This window comes from Mustela lutreola, chromosome 9 (assembly GCF_030435805.1).
Source record: "Mustela lutreola isolate mMusLut2 chromosome 9, mMusLut2.pri, whole genome shotgun sequence".
NCBI classification, from domain to species: Eukaryota; Metazoa; Chordata; class Mammalia; order Carnivora; family Mustelidae; genus Mustela; species Mustela lutreola.
The window spans coordinates 106,364,489-106,382,863 of NC_081298.1; the positions used below are offsets into that span (position 1 = coordinate 106,364,489).

Here is an 18,375-nt window from a genome sequence, read left to right on the forward strand (position 1 = left end):
CAGCGAGCAGCTTAACCCACTGAGCCACCCAGCGCCCCTTCTTTTTTTGTTTTTTTTTTCTTAAGAGCTTTTTAATTAAGGTTTTGTGAACAGTTTTGTAGAAGGAAGGAAAATGATTCATTTGCAGGGGAAGGCATACTTAGTATGAAAAGGAGAGAGAATCTAAGCACCATGTTGCTTAAAAAAAAAAAAAAAAGGAAAACTGTTGGAAATACCAGTTTCTGCTTTGTTATATTGAGATTGAATGTGCCTAATACCCTTGTTGAGATATTTGTCTCTGTCCTTTTTTTAGCCCTCTATGATGTTGGAGATATTGTTCATTCTGTGAGAGCAAAATGGGGAATAAAAGCAAATTGTCCCTGTTCAAACAGGCAATTCAAACTCTTCTCAAAGCCAGCCTCCAAGGAAGACATAAAACAGGTATATTGTTTTTGCTAGATTCACTGTTCTTGATATATCTATCTTTCCAAATAACCGAAGGATTTCTGTAGTATATTTGAAAGGAACATGGGGACCCAAATAACCGAAGGATTTCTGTAGTATATTTGAAAGGACATGGGGACAGTGTTCAGTGGTAAGAAACAGCTCCTACATTTCATGTGATAGTTCATGGACCCATTCTCACTTTTCACATTTCTGTGGACCTCATTTCTGTAGCCTCTTTTAGTAGGTTTTTATTTTTATTCATTGAAAAAGCAAAAATATCTTCTATCTTAATTAATAAGTTGCTCTTGAATTTTATGTGGGTTTGTAAAAAACTTTTCATGTTTTACAAAGTTAAGATAATTGTTTAAAATTACCAAGTATATGTCATCTATATAATATATATTTGAAAAGTTAAAGGAAATAATACTGAATGAATTTTAAATACCCATCACTCACCATAAAAACTGTGCATTTCTGTGGTGCTCACATGCCTCTTCCTGGTAGCTTCCCCTTCATCTGCAACCATCACATCTACCCTATTCTCTCTTTGTTCCTCCCCTTCTCCCCAGTGTCTTCACCCACATCGTACTTGATAAGCAGAATTCCACATTTTTCATAAAGCTGTGGTGTCAAAGGCAGTAGAGGTAGAAGAGCTGTGCTCTTTAGATTCAGAACTGAATTTGAATTCTTACTCTGCACTTTCTAGTTGTATGACACGAGCTGATTTCAATATGCTTCTGCTTCCTCATCAACAACAGAGGAGTGGGGGCACCTGAATGGCTCAGTCGGTTAAGCGTCCAACTCTTGATCTCAGGGTTGTGAGTTCCAGACCCACGTCGGACTCTGCGCTAGGCATGGAGCCTACTTTTAAAAAAATAAACAACAGAGGAATAATAAACAATACTGATCATTGAGTATCACAAAAATCCATCACACGTAAAGAAAAGAAAAAAAAAAAGAAAAGAAAAAGGCGGGGACCATAGCAGGAATTTGACTGGTTTTTCTTCTTCTGTTTGTATAAATTCATCAGCTAAGTCAGGGCAGTTTCTAAGTAACAGAAAAATAAGTGGTGTGCTCTGTCTAGTTTTTTTTAATGTTTGAGTTCTTTTAAGAGCTGTTTATCTCATTTTTAAAGCCTGCTATGCTATGCTGAAACAAAAGACCGTTTTTTTTCCCTCTGCATCTCATTTTCTTCTGAAATCAGAGCTGTACCGTTCCTGCTCTGCCTCACTCACTCATTCATTCACTTATTCATTCATTCAGCAACCATCTTGTGAGTGCTTATTCCAGCTACTGTGAGTTCACAGGGGAGCTGAGCACAAACTGGTCATTATTTAAAGCAACATGGTAGGTGGAGTGATAAGAGATATGTATGAGCAGGAAATGGTTGATTAGGGTTAGGGAGGGAAATCTTGCTGTATTTAAATTCTTAACATGCCTTTTGTTTTCACCAGTAAGACTTAAAAGCTGAAAAAAAAAAAAAATTAAAATCTCTTCTACTTGATCTAATTGTGCTCTATTATTTTAAGAGTCCTGCAGTTTTGATGATGTCCAGGGCTATTAGGTGGTTTTGTGTGGGATATTTCTCACTGGTGAGCTGTTAGGGGAGAAGGTAAGGAAAAGGAAATGTAATGTTTCAGCTTGTGGAAAATTCTCTTTTTAAACTCAACACAGACTTCTTTTGCTGGAGAAAAACCTACTCTTGGTGCCGTGTTCCAGCAGAATCCCTTGGTGTTGGAGCCAGTGCCTGTGGCTGGGGAAGCCACTTCCAAGCCAGCCAGCAGCATGAAGCCTGCTTGCCCTGCCAGCACTTCTCCCTTAAACTGGCTGGCAGACCTGACCAGCGGAAATGTCAACAAGGAAAACAAGGGTGAGGGTTTCCTGCTTTCCTCTGGGTTCCTGGGAACTTCAGTCCATTCTCGGAGGGGATTGGCAACCTCAGTTGCTGTGAGAGCAGTGTGATTAGAAGTGTGTGGAGTGGAAAGGGGTGGTTCCCTGTATTCACCAGGGAGACCTGTCATAAATGCAAGTATATTTAAAATGCAATCCCAAGGGGCACCTGGGTGACTCACCTGGATTAAGCGTTCAACTCTTTTTCAGCTCAGTTCTTGATATCAGGGTTGTGAGTTCAAGCCCCATGTTGGATTCCATGCTGAATGTGGAGCCTACATTAAGGGGCAGGGGGGCAGTCCCAAAAGGTAGAATTTCTGCTGACAGTTGAACTCTAGGCTGAGATTGTGTTTGGCAAGAAAGGAGTGGGCTGAGACTTGCTTTAATAAATGATTTCGACCTTTCTGTCCTTATCCTGTTTGTTCCTATTTTGTCTAATTAGAACGTTGTGGCTTCAGTTTTATTTTTCTCCTCTGTCCTGTGGTCTTAGGATGCTAGATGACAGTGTAAAGAATATAGGCTTTGGAGTGAGACCATTAAATTAGAATTTAGGTGATTCTGCTTTTTAGCTATGTTATAAGAAAGAAAAATTGCAGGTTAATTTCTTTTATGCAGAGATCCTGAACAAGTTTCAGAACTCTAAATAAAGGAAGTGTACAGTAAGACCAACCAGGGCTTCGGAAATGCAGGTGTCATTTAACATTGAAAATATAATAGTCACATAACAAGACAGAGAAAGTAGTAAAATTCAATACCTATTCATGATTTTAAAAAAATAAATTTGGAACAAAAGGGAACATCCTTAATCATTAATGAGTTTTTACAATAAAACTGACAGTAGATATCATAATGATTTATTTTTTTTTTAATTGTTTGAATAGTTTTTTAAACAGTGTGCCTCTGTTCAGGGATAAGAGGATATCTGCCATCACTATTAAACATTGTACTGAAATTCCTGGCTATTGCAATAAGGCAGACAAACAGGAAAAGATTTTAGGATTGGAAGAAAATGATAAAGCTGTTGATATTCTAGACAACCTGATTATATATGTAAAAAATAAAAGTGTATCTAATAAATACATATCTATTAAGGTTGCCAGTTACAATGTTAATTTATAAAAATGATGTTATGTGTACCGGGAGCAAGCAGATAGAAAATGGAAGTTTAAGAAACACCATTTGCACCATGATTTCACTCGTGTGTGGAATCTAAAAAAACAAATGAATAAACAAAAAGTAGAGTTAGACCTATGATTACCAAAGGGGGATATGGGGTGGTGGGGTGGTGGGGATGGGTGAAGGGGGGTGGGAGATACAGACTTCCAGTTATGGAATGAAGGTGACATGGGAATAAAAGGCACAACAATAGGGATTACAGTCCATGGTATTTTAACAATGTCGTATGCTGACAGATGGGAGCTATACTTGCAGTGAGCGCAGCATAACAGAGAAATTGAATCATGATGTTGGACACCTGAAACTAAAGGAATATTGTCAGCTACACTGGGGGGAAGAAATTTTTAAAAACCCAATTAATACAATATTACCGTGAATGTTGTGTACTTCTTGTTTTAATACCAGTTGGAAATCCTTGTCTCAATTAATGATTTATTGGTATTTATCCTCTTAAGTTTTTTTGTTCTAAAGTAAACGAAATCCGAGTCCCAAAGTAATTCTATTAATAGAAGACAAATAAGGGATTTGCCTTTTGGAATGCTTTTCCATCTGGATGGTTTTGGTTTTGTTTCTAGAAAAACAACCAACGATGCCAATTCTGAAGAATGAAATCAAATGCCTTCCACCCCTCCCTCCTTTGAGCAAATCCAGCACAGTCCTCCACACCTTTAACAGCACAATTTTAACACCTGTAAGCAACAACAATTCTGGTTTCCTCCGAAATCTCTTGAATTCTTCTGCAGGAAAGGTATATATTTGTTTTATTTATATTTTGTCTTGTAAAAATGAATAGAGTCAGTATAGGAAGAGACCAAAAAAATTGAAACAGACAGTAGAAAGAAGATAGGAATCTTAGGCTTTCTTTCATGGGTACAGAAGGTTTCGTTGGCAGGTGGGCTTTGCAGGGTTAGTGTACCGAGATGGGCCATTTTTTTCCTGTTAAACTTTTTCTTTACCTCTTTCTGTGAGTTGTAATGTCAAGTGGGGGAAGGGAACTTACCTATTTGTCTTAGGATCCTGACTTGGACTCTTCTGGGTATTTGATACTTAATGCCAGCATTGTAGGAATGGACTTTTTGATGGAAGGGAATGACCTATTTAAAGACTTGTGTTCTTTCTTAAATTCAGACAGAAAATGGACTGAAAAATACACCAAAAATCCTCGATGACATCTTTGCCTCTTTGGTGCAAAATAAGACGTCTTCTGATTTTTCTAAGAGGCCTCAAGGACTGACTATTAAGCCCAGTATTCTGGGCTTTGACACTCCTCACTATTGGCTGTGTGATAATCGCTTGCTATGCCTCCAAGATCCCAACAACAAGAGCAACTGGAATGTGTTTAGGGAGTGCTGGAAACAAGGACAGGTAAGAGGGGCCTCTTTCCCCCCAACTCAGTTCAGAGCCCCTTCCTCTGTTCTTTCAGTAGGCTTTTGACAGTCCTGTCCCCGCATCCCGCCTCCCTTCAGTTGTAAGTGGTATATACTTTATCTGCTCTTTTTGTACTTTATTGTTTAGGGTGAATGTAATTAAGGCACTGTAGCTGTGAGTCCTATTTTTTTTACTGCAGACATTCCTGAGTTCTCTTCCAGTGAGGTTTTGATTATTCCTAAACCAGTCATCTTTGGATATTTGATGTATGCTTTTTGGGCTCTGTGATTCTTGGGTGATGAACCTCAATGGGAGGAATGAGCAAGAGTAAGGCTGTTGGGGCTTGGGGCATTAGACAGAATACAGTCAAAATCATGTGTCCCTCTGTCCTGAATTAAAACCCTTATGCTGAAGGCGATTTTAGGTGGGCCAGAGCCATGTGGTGACCTCTTGGAGTGGTGTGTGGTCTCCCAGGGGTCTGCATTGTTTTTTGATTGATGGTTTGGGACATGCATAGCTTTGTGGAACTGCTCCTGTGCTTTCTTGTTTTGGCTTTAGTATTCTGGATGTTTGGCTTTTCTTCTGGGCCAAATGGAGACCTCACTAAAGGAACACTGTATTCTTAGACAAGGCCAGGACTTGGGGAATTGCCAAATAGAGAAATATATGTATTTAACCAAGAAGAAGTTCCCACATAATTTTTCAGCCCTGTATACTAGGTAAGATTAGCTCATGATGATGACAATAGGCTGAATGCAATCTACCAGCCATGTTTTGTTTGGATTCCATAAAGTTTAAAAAAAAAAAATTGAACTTCTCCATATTTTAGTTAGGCTATTTCATGTAAAGATTGGGATTTCTGGCTTGTCTTGGCAACTGCAGGTCCATATTCCTGCCTGACAGGAATAGGCTGGAGACCGTTGGCAGCACCCCTTGTGGACAGGACAGTCCTACCACCTTTGTCCCTCCTTTACATTCCCTGCCTGGTCCTGATCCTTGGTGTTGGTATTCTGTGAGTGATGGCCTCCGAATCAGAAGATGGGCTCCTTGCTTCTGGAAGCTTACTAATGTAGTTTGAGAGCAAGGAGGAAGGAGTACATGAAGACAAGCGGTGCTGTGGGAGCTCAGAGCACTAAGCTATCACCTCAGGATCTGCCACTGAGGACCAGTCACCGAGAAACGAACAAGCAGCTGTTTGGAAAGGGGCTGCCTTTGGTTTGGGGACAGAGCTGGGGGAGTTCAAACTAAAGTCTTCATTCTCTTCTTTTAGCCAGTGATGGTGTCAGGAGTGCATCATAAATTGAACTCTGAGCTTTGGAAACCTGAATCCTTCAGGAAAGAGTTTGGGAATCAGGAAGTCGACCTGGTTAACTGTAGGACCAATGAAATCATCACTGGAGCCACAGTAGGAGACTTTTGGGATGGATTTGAAGATGTTCCAAGTATGTATGAAAGACCTTCGAAGGGAGTTAGGATGTAAAAGGAGGGCACAGGAGTAGCAGGAGTCTGAAGCCCTTCAGTGACGACTCCATGAGTTAGAGTTTAAAATTCGTGTCTTACCTCTTCTCCACCCCCACCCCTTTTTAAAGTTTATTATGCTTTAGAACCAAGGCAGCATTCACTTTGTGGTTCCTTAGGTGAGGTTTCGGGCATCTGTTCTACAGGTGGCGCCACGTCTGTCCTGTGACAGGTGTTCTATGCTTTCTCTTGTGCCTGTGGGGAGCAGAGCACAAAGCCAGGGCTTGTGACTCAAGGCTGGTGGGTTTATGTGTGTTTGACCTGCATGCATGCATCCTTTTATGCTTTAAACATTTTAACTCCTGTTGAACAAGTTAAGTGGACCTGAAGATGCCAGGGAATGTGAATTCACTTAACACGGCGGGTATCCTGGTCACTGCCTGCTGCACCTCCACTGGGAGCTTGTGTGTCTGGTCCTGAGGCTTGGCCCTTTCTGCGTACTGGCCCATCAGTAAACTGTTACCAGGATTCATATCACCATCACCAGGCCCCCATCCCCACTGGAAGTGTGCATTTATTTAAACCAGGCCCCCATCCCCACTGGAAGGTTTGACCAGTTAATTCTTCAGATGCTCAATAATTCAAGTTCCCTCATTCATCACTCTCTTTTTTAGACACACTTACACCTTTAATCTACTGCTTCCTTACTCCTTTTTACCCACATTTACAGATTATAGTTCATACCTTCAATAAACTTTATAACGAAGTTATGGCTGACTTTTTAATATAAAGTGTAAAGATGTTTTCCACAAGTAGCTGCTGAAATGGAGTTTCAGGCAGAAGATGGTTACTTAGGGATCAGCATCTGTGAAACAAAGGAGGAGAAAGAAGAACTGAGCAGGGAAAGGAGTCTTTTGCAGTGCAGGCTCCTCAGATCCTCAGCCAGTCTTGCAGGGAGTTCTGAAACAAGTATTAACCTTCATTGTCTCAGACTGGGCTGAAGTGGGACATGGCAGGGCCTTTGTCCCCCTGTCTCCCTCAGTCTGTAGATACTGGTGTCCTGGGAAAAGGACCTGACCTAGTGCGGCAGTTCTATGCAGCTGAGGCAACCTCTAAATGCTGTGTCTGGACAGCAGGTCTTTTGAAGCTTTCCACTGAGGCCTGAATTCAAGTTCCGTCTCTTGATACATCCTTGTGGTGTATAGGAGCTTGGTAGCTTAATTTTCTTGAGACTCAAGCTTCCTCATGCTGGCCGATGGTGAAAACAGCTCCAAGTCAACTATAGCTTGCCCATTCTACGCTGAAGATTCTGTTGCGCACATCCCCAGCACCCCACCCACAGTGACATACTGCTGCTCTTCTGAACACACACTGTTACCCTGTATTTTTCTGTTTCTTCCTGGAGTGTGCATTTATTTAAACTAGGTTATGGGACAGTACTTGGTTGACTACAAAACATTACACAGATGTTAGTCCTCAAGAGTACGGGGTCTGAAGTCAAACCTGGGTTCCATCCCAATTCTGCCACTTAGTAGCTGGATGACCTTGGGTGTGTCTGTCAGTTTCCTTGTCCCCAAATAGGAATATTAAATGATGCCTAATCTCATTGGGATATCGGGTTTAGTTGTAAGGATTAAATGGTTAAGACAGTTGGCAGACACTAGAGCACAGTAAGAAATGAAATAGTAGTTGTCATTGCTGTTGATTGTAATTATCAATGTCTTTTTCGATCAGAACTTGGATCTTGGTTCCTTGGCATTATTTGCCGCAGGTAATAGTTCTGACTAAATCGTGTGGTGCTATTGGCCCTACTTGTCCCTGGACAGAGCATCAGCTAGTTTCAGTCTCTTTGAGCAAGACCAGACATTTTTATTTCATAGTAGCTTTAGAAAACCTTGTCTCCTAAACATTTGTGACCTCTTATTGTTAAAGTGCATTGCTGTTTATTAGTTAGGGAGCTGCTCTCTTCTTCCAGAATGCTGTATATTAGGAAAATGCTGGATCTGAGAGACAACTGTCAAAACACCCAACTGTGTGTAATGGGCAAAAGGGGGTGGCTGAAATCTCAAAGAATGAGGAGCAGCAGTTTAATAAACATCTAGAAAAGATTAGATTGTAATTTTTATTTTGCTATTTCTGTGCTGCCTCCTAGGTATGAATGGGTTTCTGGGCAGTGTAGAAATGTAATAGTTGGTAATTGGCAGGCGGGGAATTGTTAAACTGTGTACTAAATGTATCGGGTTATGAAGATTTTGCAGACAAGAATTTTATTCACATTGTTATGCATAAAATGCTAATTTGCCTTTATTTTGGTCTGTTTCTGAGTTATGAATAGTAACAAATCAGTAATTCTGGTTACCTTTCAGACCGCTTGAAAAATGAAAAAGAACCAATGGTGTTGAAACTTAAGGACTGGCCACCAGGAGAGGATTTTAGAGATATGATGCCTTCTAGGTATGATTGTTGGCCAGGGGGAGGGATGATTCTGTCCTTGACTTGATAGGATAAATTCTTCTTGAGGTGGTGAGAAAAGAGTTTTTCAAAAGGGGAAGATGAAGGCGCCTGGGTGGCTCAGTTGGTGAAGTGACTAACTTTGGCTCAGGTCATGATCCCGGAGTCCCACATTGGACTCCCTGCTCAGTGGGGAGTCTGCTTCTCCCTCTGACCCTCTCCCCTCTTGTGTTCTCCCTCAGAAAAAAAAGTGGGGGGGTGGTTGGAAATATGGAATACTTTTACTGGTGCTGATATTTTATTTTTAGACTATAGTCTTTGAAGATCTGTGTTTTAAATAAGATAAAGAAGTTACTATGAGATTTGGCCAATGAAAGCTTCACACATTTCCATTTTAGTGCTGTGCCAGAGAAGAGGCCAAATGAGGTGTGCGCCTCTGACTTGGAGGCAGTATTCGGATTGGACCTATCAGGGTTCAGTGTAATGATAGTGCATTAAATAACAAGATAGCTGAATTGGTAGTTCCATTTTCCTGATTTGAGCTTGAACCTTGGAAAGGATCCTTAGAACTAATAAATAATAAATCCCTGAGGGTCACTTCTTATCAGGAAGTTACTGCTCACATCTTTTGTCTGAAATATTCCAGATCATTTTGATAAAGATGGGTGATGTGTGAGAGAAAGACGTTATCTTCGTTCATAACTACTGTAATTCTACTCTTAAATATTGTTCAGGGAAAGCTTTCTCCATCTTTACAACTGCACATATTTTTATTTGTTCCTTTTGGTAAGAAGGAACAAAACAGATCATACAGTGATGGATTAGATCCTTATCTAATCCTTATCCATAGATAAGGCAAGCTTATTTTGCAAATGCTTGTTCTCTTGTTCCAGGTTTGATGATCTGATGGCCAATATTCCACTGCCTGAGTACACAAGGAGAGATGGCAAACTAAACTTGGCCTCCAGGCTGCCTAACTACTTTGTGAGGCCAGATCTCGGTCCCAAGATGTATAATGCTTATGGTAAGAAAGAAATGGCTAACTTGAAAAAATTATAACGGAAATAGAGCCTGTCAAAATGTTTGGAAAATTGCTCTTGAGGAAGGTGGAAATGGAAGACCTCTATAGTCCTAACACTTCACACAGCAGTGGGCTTCATTTTTGCATATTTCCTTTCATTGTTTTTCCACGTGTAGGTGTATTTCCTTTTCATAGTTGCAGTTGTAGGGATGTGTGCGATTTTTTATTTTTCTCTTTTCTACACCTCGTTCTATTGAAAAATCTTTGTGTTGCTTAATAGTTTTTAATTTTGGTGGTTGTATGGTACATCATTAAATTCATGTAACTTTGTTACTCATTTTAAAGTCAGTCTGCTAGCATTCTAGCTATTTCAACATCTGCTACACTTAAATACTCCCATGTTGGGGGTAGTAGTTTGTTACTTAAGTTAGTATCAGAAGCACCCTCTGAATTGGATTTCTGTTGTGTAGGCATGACTCCCTAAACTATCCAGCAAGGGGGATTGCACAGGATAGAGATTGATTTCCTCGGTAACCAGAGTTGTGTTTCATCTTTATTGCTGTGACCTTGACCAGTTTTCTGTTGGGTCTTTATTTAGATCTTAACTATAGTTGGCTGTTTTGAAGGAATTGTTTATTGATGGATTGTTGAATGAAGTTTCAGTTGTTTGGATCATTTATTGACTTTGCTTTAGTCTTTTATACTATTTGGACCCCATTTTTCCCAGTCCTTCTAGAAATTACTACTTCAATTTTATTCTGTCCTCCCATAATTACTCTAAAGTCCAGTCTCTCGGTCCTGAGGCTGACAACCCCCCTAAAAAAAGGACAGAGTCCTTTGGCATCTTTGCCATGTTCTCCAGAGACTGTTGGGGGCCGAGAAGAGCAGGGCCTTGGATCTCAGCCCCACAGTTCTTCTGTTATGGTAGAGTTAGTCCAGGGATCCACCTGGGATGGGGTCAGGGAACATTTTAAGAACGGAGTTTATGTTTGAGCTCCCACAGCTTAGATGTCTGAGAACATTCTGCGAGGGTAGGGTGAGAAAACGGTCTGTGGGAGAGAGGAATTGTTTATTGTTATTGGGAGAGAGGACATAGCAGGTGAAGTCCCCTGATGTATTCCCTTTACATGTCAGGTTTCAGTTTGGAGAGCCCTGTGTACGCTGTGGGCCTGTACCATTTTCACTGGCTGAGTTTCCTTCTCTCAAGCCCTGCAGAGCAGCTAGTTGGTTGGGGTCTCAAGACGTACTCTGCTTCTAGCAGATATTTACGTAAACTTATGTGAATGAAAGTATTTTTCCACTAAAGTAAATGGTATAGTGTTGCATAATGATTATCCATGCTTTGTATGCTCTTAAAGCTTTATGGGGTAGAAGTGGTTACCTGAGAAGTTTCCAGAATTAATTGTCGGCCTGGTTTAAACAGCTTAGCAGCATAGACAAGAACAGATAGATGGCAGTGTTACTCTTGTTCCTGTCCAGAGTTAGCAGGTAGGGATTGAAAATATGAAATATGTTCATTTTCAGAGGTTGAATGATTGAGCTGAGAGTCCTCAGGCAGAGTAGGGTGAAAAAGCTCTTTGGAGAGAGAGTCAGCATCTCTCCATCCCCAGTACTACCACCAGTGTTACCCATGGGGGCAGGGACTTCAGGACAGTGGCAGGGACAGTGACCTGCTCAGGACGTACCTAGGTCCGTCAGTAGCAGGTCTGGGACTAGGACGCTGGGTCTCCTGATTTTCAGGCCAGTTCTGCTGCTCTCTGCCCTGAACCCCAGTGCTGTCACCCAGCAGTCCCCATTGTGTCTGCTCGTGTGGTCTTCATGATTGTCCATGGTGTTACGTTCAGGAATCCTTTCCCTGGGACCTTTATGTTTTTATAATCTCGGTTCTGTTGGAGTTTAGACTCTCCATTTACAGACCGTTTTAGCAGCGTGCAGTCGCCTGTAGCTGCCTGTGGATGAGTGTTGGGCTGGTAGCTGGGTAGGTGTTGCTTCCATCTTTGTTTGTCACAATGCTTTTCCTCCCTTTGGCACTGGCCAAGGAGCAGGCAGCCTGACCGAGCTCTGAGACCTGTTCATTCTTCCTCCCATTCCTCCCATCTCATGCCTGCCTTTCCCGGCACAGGGTTTGTGCTCCTACAGTTTGTGCTCAGCATGCCTGTACGCTTGTAACACCGCCGTATGCTTGTGTTCTCGCAGAATATTCTTTTCGGTTTTAACCTGTTTGAGCTTTATATAAATAGAATCAGACTTTTGGGTAATCATCCATGCTGTCATTTATAACTGTCCATTTCAATAATTTTCCTTCTATGCCGTTAATTGCTTTTCCTTCTTAAATGCACTCAGAACTTGGAGTCTAATACAGTGACTCCCCATATACTTAACCTCCAGTTATAGCAGCTATCAGTTTTTTTTGCCATGATTGTCTCATTATTCCCTCCCATTCTGTTTTTCCTTCATCATTTTAGAACAAATCCCCTTTAAAGCATATCCTTCGATTTTGCCTAAATACTTAATGCTCAGCCCTCTCCTAGGACAGATAGTTTGGCTAAATGGAAAGAAAGGAAATCACTACAGTACAGGGCTCCTAAGGCTGCCGCCCCAGGTTGAAGTTACAGGGTGCCCTCTCCTGTGTCAAGCTGCTCCTCAAACTGCAAGGCTCTGGCAAGCCGGAGGGAAGTCCCTTGGCCTCCTCCAAATAACTGATAGCTGTTTCAGGGGCTGGTGGGTTAGCAGATGGCCTCTGCTTGCCCCCTATGAGCCATACTTCTCTCTGCTGCCCATACATGTTAGGGTGGGCTGTCCACGGTGACCACAGCCCTTGGTTAGCCTCAGGGTGACTGCTGAGCAAGGCAAGTCTTTTCCTGGGCTAAGAGATGAAAATTTCAGACTATGAGCACCAACCAGGACTTCATGTGTTGGCTCACTACCCTCCTCCCCACCTTTTTTTTTTTTTTTTGGACAGTTGAGGGAACCCAAGGGAACTGATTGGGCAGTGTTCTCTCTTATTCTGAGTGTATAGCCATTCGAGGTTCCAGATTTATGCGTATGTGAGGGGGCTTTCTGTTAGACTCCCCATCTGGAGTGGGCCCTGGGCCTTATGTTTTGCCCCAGAGCACTCTAGGCTGTGACACCCAAAGTTTGAGAACTGGTTGAGCACATGTCCTTTCGGCAGATTCCAGCTTGAGGAGCCACTTCACCATTCCCGAGTCCTGCTTTCCAGTTTTTTGGTTTATGAGTATTTCTTCTTTTCTTGCCGCCACACTGTTTCATTAAAAGAATGTTTTTTCAATGATTTCACCCAGGATTTTTAGTTGTTCTTCGCAGGAGAGTCTATCAAGGACCTACTTTGCCTATCATCAGAAACAAGTCCTAGTGTTAGGACTTGGCTTTTTATTTTTATAATTAACTATTTGATGAGATTATTTTCTTGCAAAATTGAAAGGGTAACATAACTTAAATATTGTTCTCTTTTACATGATTTATATAAGAGACAGCTTTTAAATTTTGTGACCAGATATCTCCCAGGAAGTGGGAGAGACAGTGGCAGCCTTCATAAATTTAAGGTGTTTTCTGTTGACAGGATTAATTACTCCAGAAGACAGGAAATACGGAACAACAAATCTTCACTTAGATGTATCTGATGCAGCTAATGTTATGGTGTATGTGGGAATTCCCAAAGGACAGTGTGACCAAGAAGAAGGTAGGGTGCTAAGTATAGAAATGAGACTTAATCTGTAATCTGGAGACTGTGGTCTGATACTTGCTTTTTTCCTTGCTCCAGAAGTCCTTAAAACCATCCAAGATGGAGATTCTGATGAACTCACAATAAAGCGATTTATTGAAGGAAAAGAGAAGCCAGGAGCCCTCTGGCACATATATGCTGCAAAGGACACGGAGAAAATACGAGAATTCCTTAAAAAGGTATGCTTTTCTGTCCTATGGCTTATGAAGACAGGCATGGAGAATAGCACTCTTAGAAACTACTCCATGTGGAGAACTGACTGGCTGTCGGGCAATAACCATAACCTCAAAAGTTTAATCTCTTCGTGTCAGATTGACTAGGCTGAAGCTGGTTGCTGAGGAACAAAGATTTCTTTCTTTTTTTTTTTTTTTATTTTTTTATTTATTTTTTTTTTTTTAAAGATTTTATTTATTTATTTGACAGAGAGAAATCACAAGTAGATGGAGAGGCAGGCAGAGAGAGAGAGGGAAGCAGGCTCCCCGCTGAGCAGAGAGCCCGATGCGGGACTCGATCCCAGGACTCTGAGATCATGACCTGAGCTGAAGGCAGCGGCTTAATCCACTGAGCCATCCAGGCGCCCCTGGAACAAAGATTTCTAAATGATCAAGCGCACACCTCTGAGAAGAGGACCTTATCTTACGACTGTGCTTTTTTTTTTTTTTTTAAGATTTTATTTATTAATTTGACAGAGATCACAAGTAGGCAGAGAGGCAGACAGAGAGAGAGGAAGGGAAGCAGGCTCCCTGCTGAGCAGAGAGCCCAATGTGGGGCTCGATCCCGGACCCTGGAACCATGACCTTTAACCCACTGAGCCACCCACGTGTCCCTATGACTGTGTTCTACATTATAGTGCATTTGGTGATTTTTGTGCTCTCCAAGTTTGTTCCTCCGATTGTTTAGCAACTATTTATTTTTACTGCTTTAAAAATCTGAGTACCTCAGAAATTCATGTATAATTCCTTGGCCCTTGATGCCTGTGTTCTGAGTGAGTTACTAAAGTCCCTGTGGGTTTTATCCACCCTCATTTAGTAGTAGGTCAGGAAAGCCTCAGGCATTACTTGTGGCCATTAGCTTGCAAAGGGACATTGGAAAGAGGAATACCGGGGCTTTTAAGATTCCAAGTTTCTAGTAGTTGTCAGTTTGTTCAGCAAGGCCTGTGTGTGGAAATTCTAGGCAACTGGAAAGATGGGTGCATTCGGTTTTTATCAGCCAGGGTATCTGTGGCTGATACTCTTTAGTTGTTCATGAGGATCAGATCTGAACACCCTACCCTGTTACCTGGTATCAGGTAGGTCCTTAACCAGCATTGGTTTGAATTAAGCTGTTTCTGATTTAGGATAATTTCACTCTTCCAAAACCTGCTGGTCACCATATTGTTCCTCTGATAGCATCTCCCTGAGTTTGTGGGTCTCTGCTGCCAAATACTGTGTCTAGAATAAACATATTTAATCTGTAGCTGTCTTTAGGACTGCTCAGTGACTCGGATTGTGAAATGATTATAGATTTTTAATAGCTGCTATACAGGAAGTCTATATCTAAGGAACTCGAGCCTACTTATGTTCAAAAGTTTAGACCAAACTATTGTTCAAACATAGTATTTAGAAAAATAACGTAGACTGCCAGTCAGAGAGTGTTGGAAATGACAGAAGGGAAAGTCACATTTTCTTTCAATCTTCTCCTGGTTCTTTCAGTTAATGTCTTTGAGTGTTACTTGTCTCTTTCTGCCAGTGGGGTACCTGTTAAGGAAGGCCTGATGACATCTATTGTCTGCCCACACTATCTGGGGGCCTGGGGCAGGGAGTGGGGGAATGCCCTTATTGTGCCTCAATGTGTTACTCAGTTTCATAATATTTCAAATGTATTCTAGGTATCAGAAGAGCAAGGTCAAGAAAACCCAGCAGATCATGATCCCATTCATGATCAGAGCTGGTATTTAGATCGATCACTAAGAAAGCGTCTTCATCAAGAGTATGGAGTTCAAGGCTGGGCTATTGTACAGTTTCTTGGGGATGTGGTATTTATCCCAGCGGGAGCTCCACATCAGGCAAGAAACATTACTTTATTCTCTTTACACTGTAAGATCTTTTGCATGTGTGTTACTTGTGGGTTTTTTTTGCATGTGTGTTACTTGTGTTACATGTAACTTGTGTTTTCCAGGTTCATAACTTATATAGCTGTATTAAAGTGGCTGAAGATTTTGTTTCTCCAGAGCATGTTAAACACTGTTTCTGGCTTACTCAGGAATTCCGTTATCTGTCACAGACTCATACCAATCATGAAGATAAATTACAGGTAACAATATCACTGATTCTTGGCATTCTCTCTCTCTTGCTTCATGGCCCATTACTGACCTAAGAGAGTCAGTGAACTTGACTGTGTCACACTGGGTATAATGAGTTGAATTGGCTTCATGTGTAGTTTCACTGTCTACTTAGGCCAAGGAGGAATGAACATAGAGGAAGTCTCATCTTGGTTTGTGATTGGTTTATACTCTAAGGGACTATGCCCCAAGAGAAACACTTGGGTAATTAAAACAAATCGATCTTTGAGGGACCTGGTTGGGACAGTCGGTCAAGTGTCTGAGGTTTCAGTTTGGGTTGTGATCTTAGGGTCGTGAGATTGAGGACCATGTCTGGGCTCTACACTGAGGGCAGAGTCTGCTTGGGATTCTCTCCCTCTCCCTCTGTCCCACTTGTGCTTGAGTGCACATGCTCTTTCTGTCTCTCAAATAAATCTTAAAGAAAGAAAAAAATACATATTTGACTTCTGACGCTGGCTCAACTGCCAGACATTGGTCTTGAACAAAGACTTTTAGTGCTGTGGTGTTCTCACCCTTGAGTAGAGCAGAACAGAATCTCTGGGATCCAAAGAAGATTTCAGAGAGTAGGTTTAAAGATGATTTCAATAGTGAGTTATGTAATGTAGTTTTATGTTTGGAAAACTAGGGGAATATACAAGTTTTGAAAAATTGTACCTTGGGGCTTGCCTCTCCCTGTACTCACCAGGCTCAGGGTCATGGGACATCAAAACCTATGGAAGGGGGGAAAAGGAGGCATGGGTTTAAAATGTGTATGAGACACTGGCCTAAAGGAGTGTAGGTCCCTTTTAAGTACTGACATTTTGAATTCCAAGTTGGAACTTTAGAGAGAATGGTAGTAAAATTGGCAGAGGAAATATGTAGTCTTAGTGACAGATTGTGGATTTAGTGATAACCTACCATAATTTCTGCCATTCTTATAGGTGAAGAATGTGATCTACCATGCAGTGAAAGATGCAGTTGCTATGCTGAAAGCCAGTGAATCCAGTTTTGGCAAACCCTAGGGGTCCCAGAGACGCCTTAACCCCTGTACATTGGAAGTGAATTACTGGCAGCTGTTCAAACTCTTCAGGCAGGATTCCTGTGGACTTTGAGATTCATGTTACCTCATCTTCTTTTTTAAACTGTACCCAACTGGTAAGGGTACTCTGTCTAATGTATATTTCTAGTGTTTACACACACTAAATGTGTATATTTAGGAACTATTTACAGAACATGCATCCTTAAACTGTGACTTTCCACCTAGTGCAGAACTTCTACCATGCTGTAAAAACAAAACCTCGTATCCGCTCGGGAACAGTACCTGCAGTTACTCCCCAGCTGTTGGGTGGACAGCTTAGTCAGAATGGGTTATTATTATTAGGAATCACTGCGCAGTTTATTTGGTTGTATTTTGTTCTGTGTCTGAGTACCCTCTCCCTCACCCCGTAGGGCTCAGATGAGCAATGGAGGAAGCGACAGCTCACGGTGCAGTCCCTGCTGTGTTGCATTAGGACTGGCATTAGATAGCAGAAATCAACTACTGTACGATTCTTGGGTTTAACCATCTTTCTTTAGTTCAATGGAGTTTTAATTTAAATGAAGCTTTGCTAATTTTAAGTGTTAAGCATTTTGCATTAAAGTATTCCTATAATATTTTGACTCTACTTATTGGCATTATTATCCTCTGGTTGTAGGTTTAACACACTTTTCTCAAATGTTACAAGTCTAAGAGGTTGCTTCAGGAGCACATCTTAAAAGCAACGAAATTAGATGCTATAGTGATTTGGGATTATTATAATAATGCTAACATGGACATAAGTTTCTTCCCAACGAAGTAGAAACCTGCAAAGAAACATCACCAGTTAGCTAAATTTGTAGTGGAAGTTAACAACAAAATAACAGTGATTGGTTAAATGGTTCAAAAAAGGGATTTCAAAGCGATTGAATTACATTGTCTTTCTTTTGGCCTTTCATAAAGTAAGAGTTCACAAATGAAAAGGAGACTATTAGAAGTTTTAGAACGGCAGTACCTAAAATAGTCCTTTCTGATGGAAGAAATTCATCAAGAAGCCACCTTTCTGTATCTCCCTCCCTATAGTTATACTAAAGAAAAGGAATGAAATTGAAATCGAGTAGTAGAGACAAGGCCTAGAGCGTGGGTTTTTTTCGTATGTGCTCAGAGTAGGAGGTCAAAGATCCCTGCCTAATGCCAACCCCGTCTTCAAGCTAAAACCTGTAATGGATGAACTTTGAGAAACATAAATTTCCTGGAAAAAGTAGGTAGACGTATCTGCCCATATCAGTGGGAAATATCTTCCCTGGGAATTTATCAGAAGTTCTTTTGCAGGTTTGGCTCTCAAATTGGGACTGCTACTTAGAAATTTCCCTCAGCTGGAATAGGAAAACTTGGGTCATTTATAAAGGAAACCAGCTTTAAGCCAGGCCTCAAGGGAATGACAGTTCCAAGATTGTTATTCACAATCAAATACATTATAACAACAAATACGAAAACTGAAAGCCACCCTGCGCGAGTCAGCAAGGGCC

General features: G+C 41.3%; 1 protein-coding gene across 4 annotated transcripts in view; it reads left to right on the forward strand.

Annotated features, from left to right (window-relative positions):
- KDM3A (lysine demethylase 3A) overlaps window positions 1-17,484 on the forward strand; it is a 53,876-nt gene extending 36,392 nt beyond the window's left edge. For 2 of the 4 annotated variants that reach the window (XM_059188305.1, XM_059188309.1), the window contains exons 15-26: window positions 293-420; window positions 2,101-2,296; window positions 4,068-4,240; window positions 4,621-4,857; window positions 6,131-6,302; window positions 8,685-8,772; window positions 9,663-9,793; window positions 13,371-13,490; window positions 13,572-13,711; window positions 15,400-15,576; window positions 15,690-15,824; window positions 16,773-17,484. In XM_059188305.1, coding sequence (XP_059044288.1) covers window positions 293-420; window positions 2,101-2,296; window positions 4,068-4,240; window positions 4,621-4,857; window positions 6,131-6,302; window positions 8,685-8,772; window positions 9,663-9,793; window positions 13,371-13,490; window positions 13,572-13,711; window positions 15,400-15,576; window positions 15,690-15,824; window positions 16,773-16,853 — 1,778 coding nt within the window. In that variant the 3' untranslated portion in view covers window positions 16,854-17,484. The remainder of the gene's footprint in view (window positions 1-292; window positions 421-2,100; window positions 2,297-4,067; window positions 4,241-4,620; window positions 4,858-6,130; window positions 6,303-8,684; window positions 8,773-9,662; window positions 9,794-13,370; window positions 13,491-13,571; window positions 13,712-15,399; window positions 15,577-15,689; window positions 15,825-16,772) is intronic. The other 2 variants (XM_059188306.1, XM_059188307.1) reach the window with 2 other exon arrangements.
- Window positions 17,485-18,375: the final 891 nt, after the last annotated feature.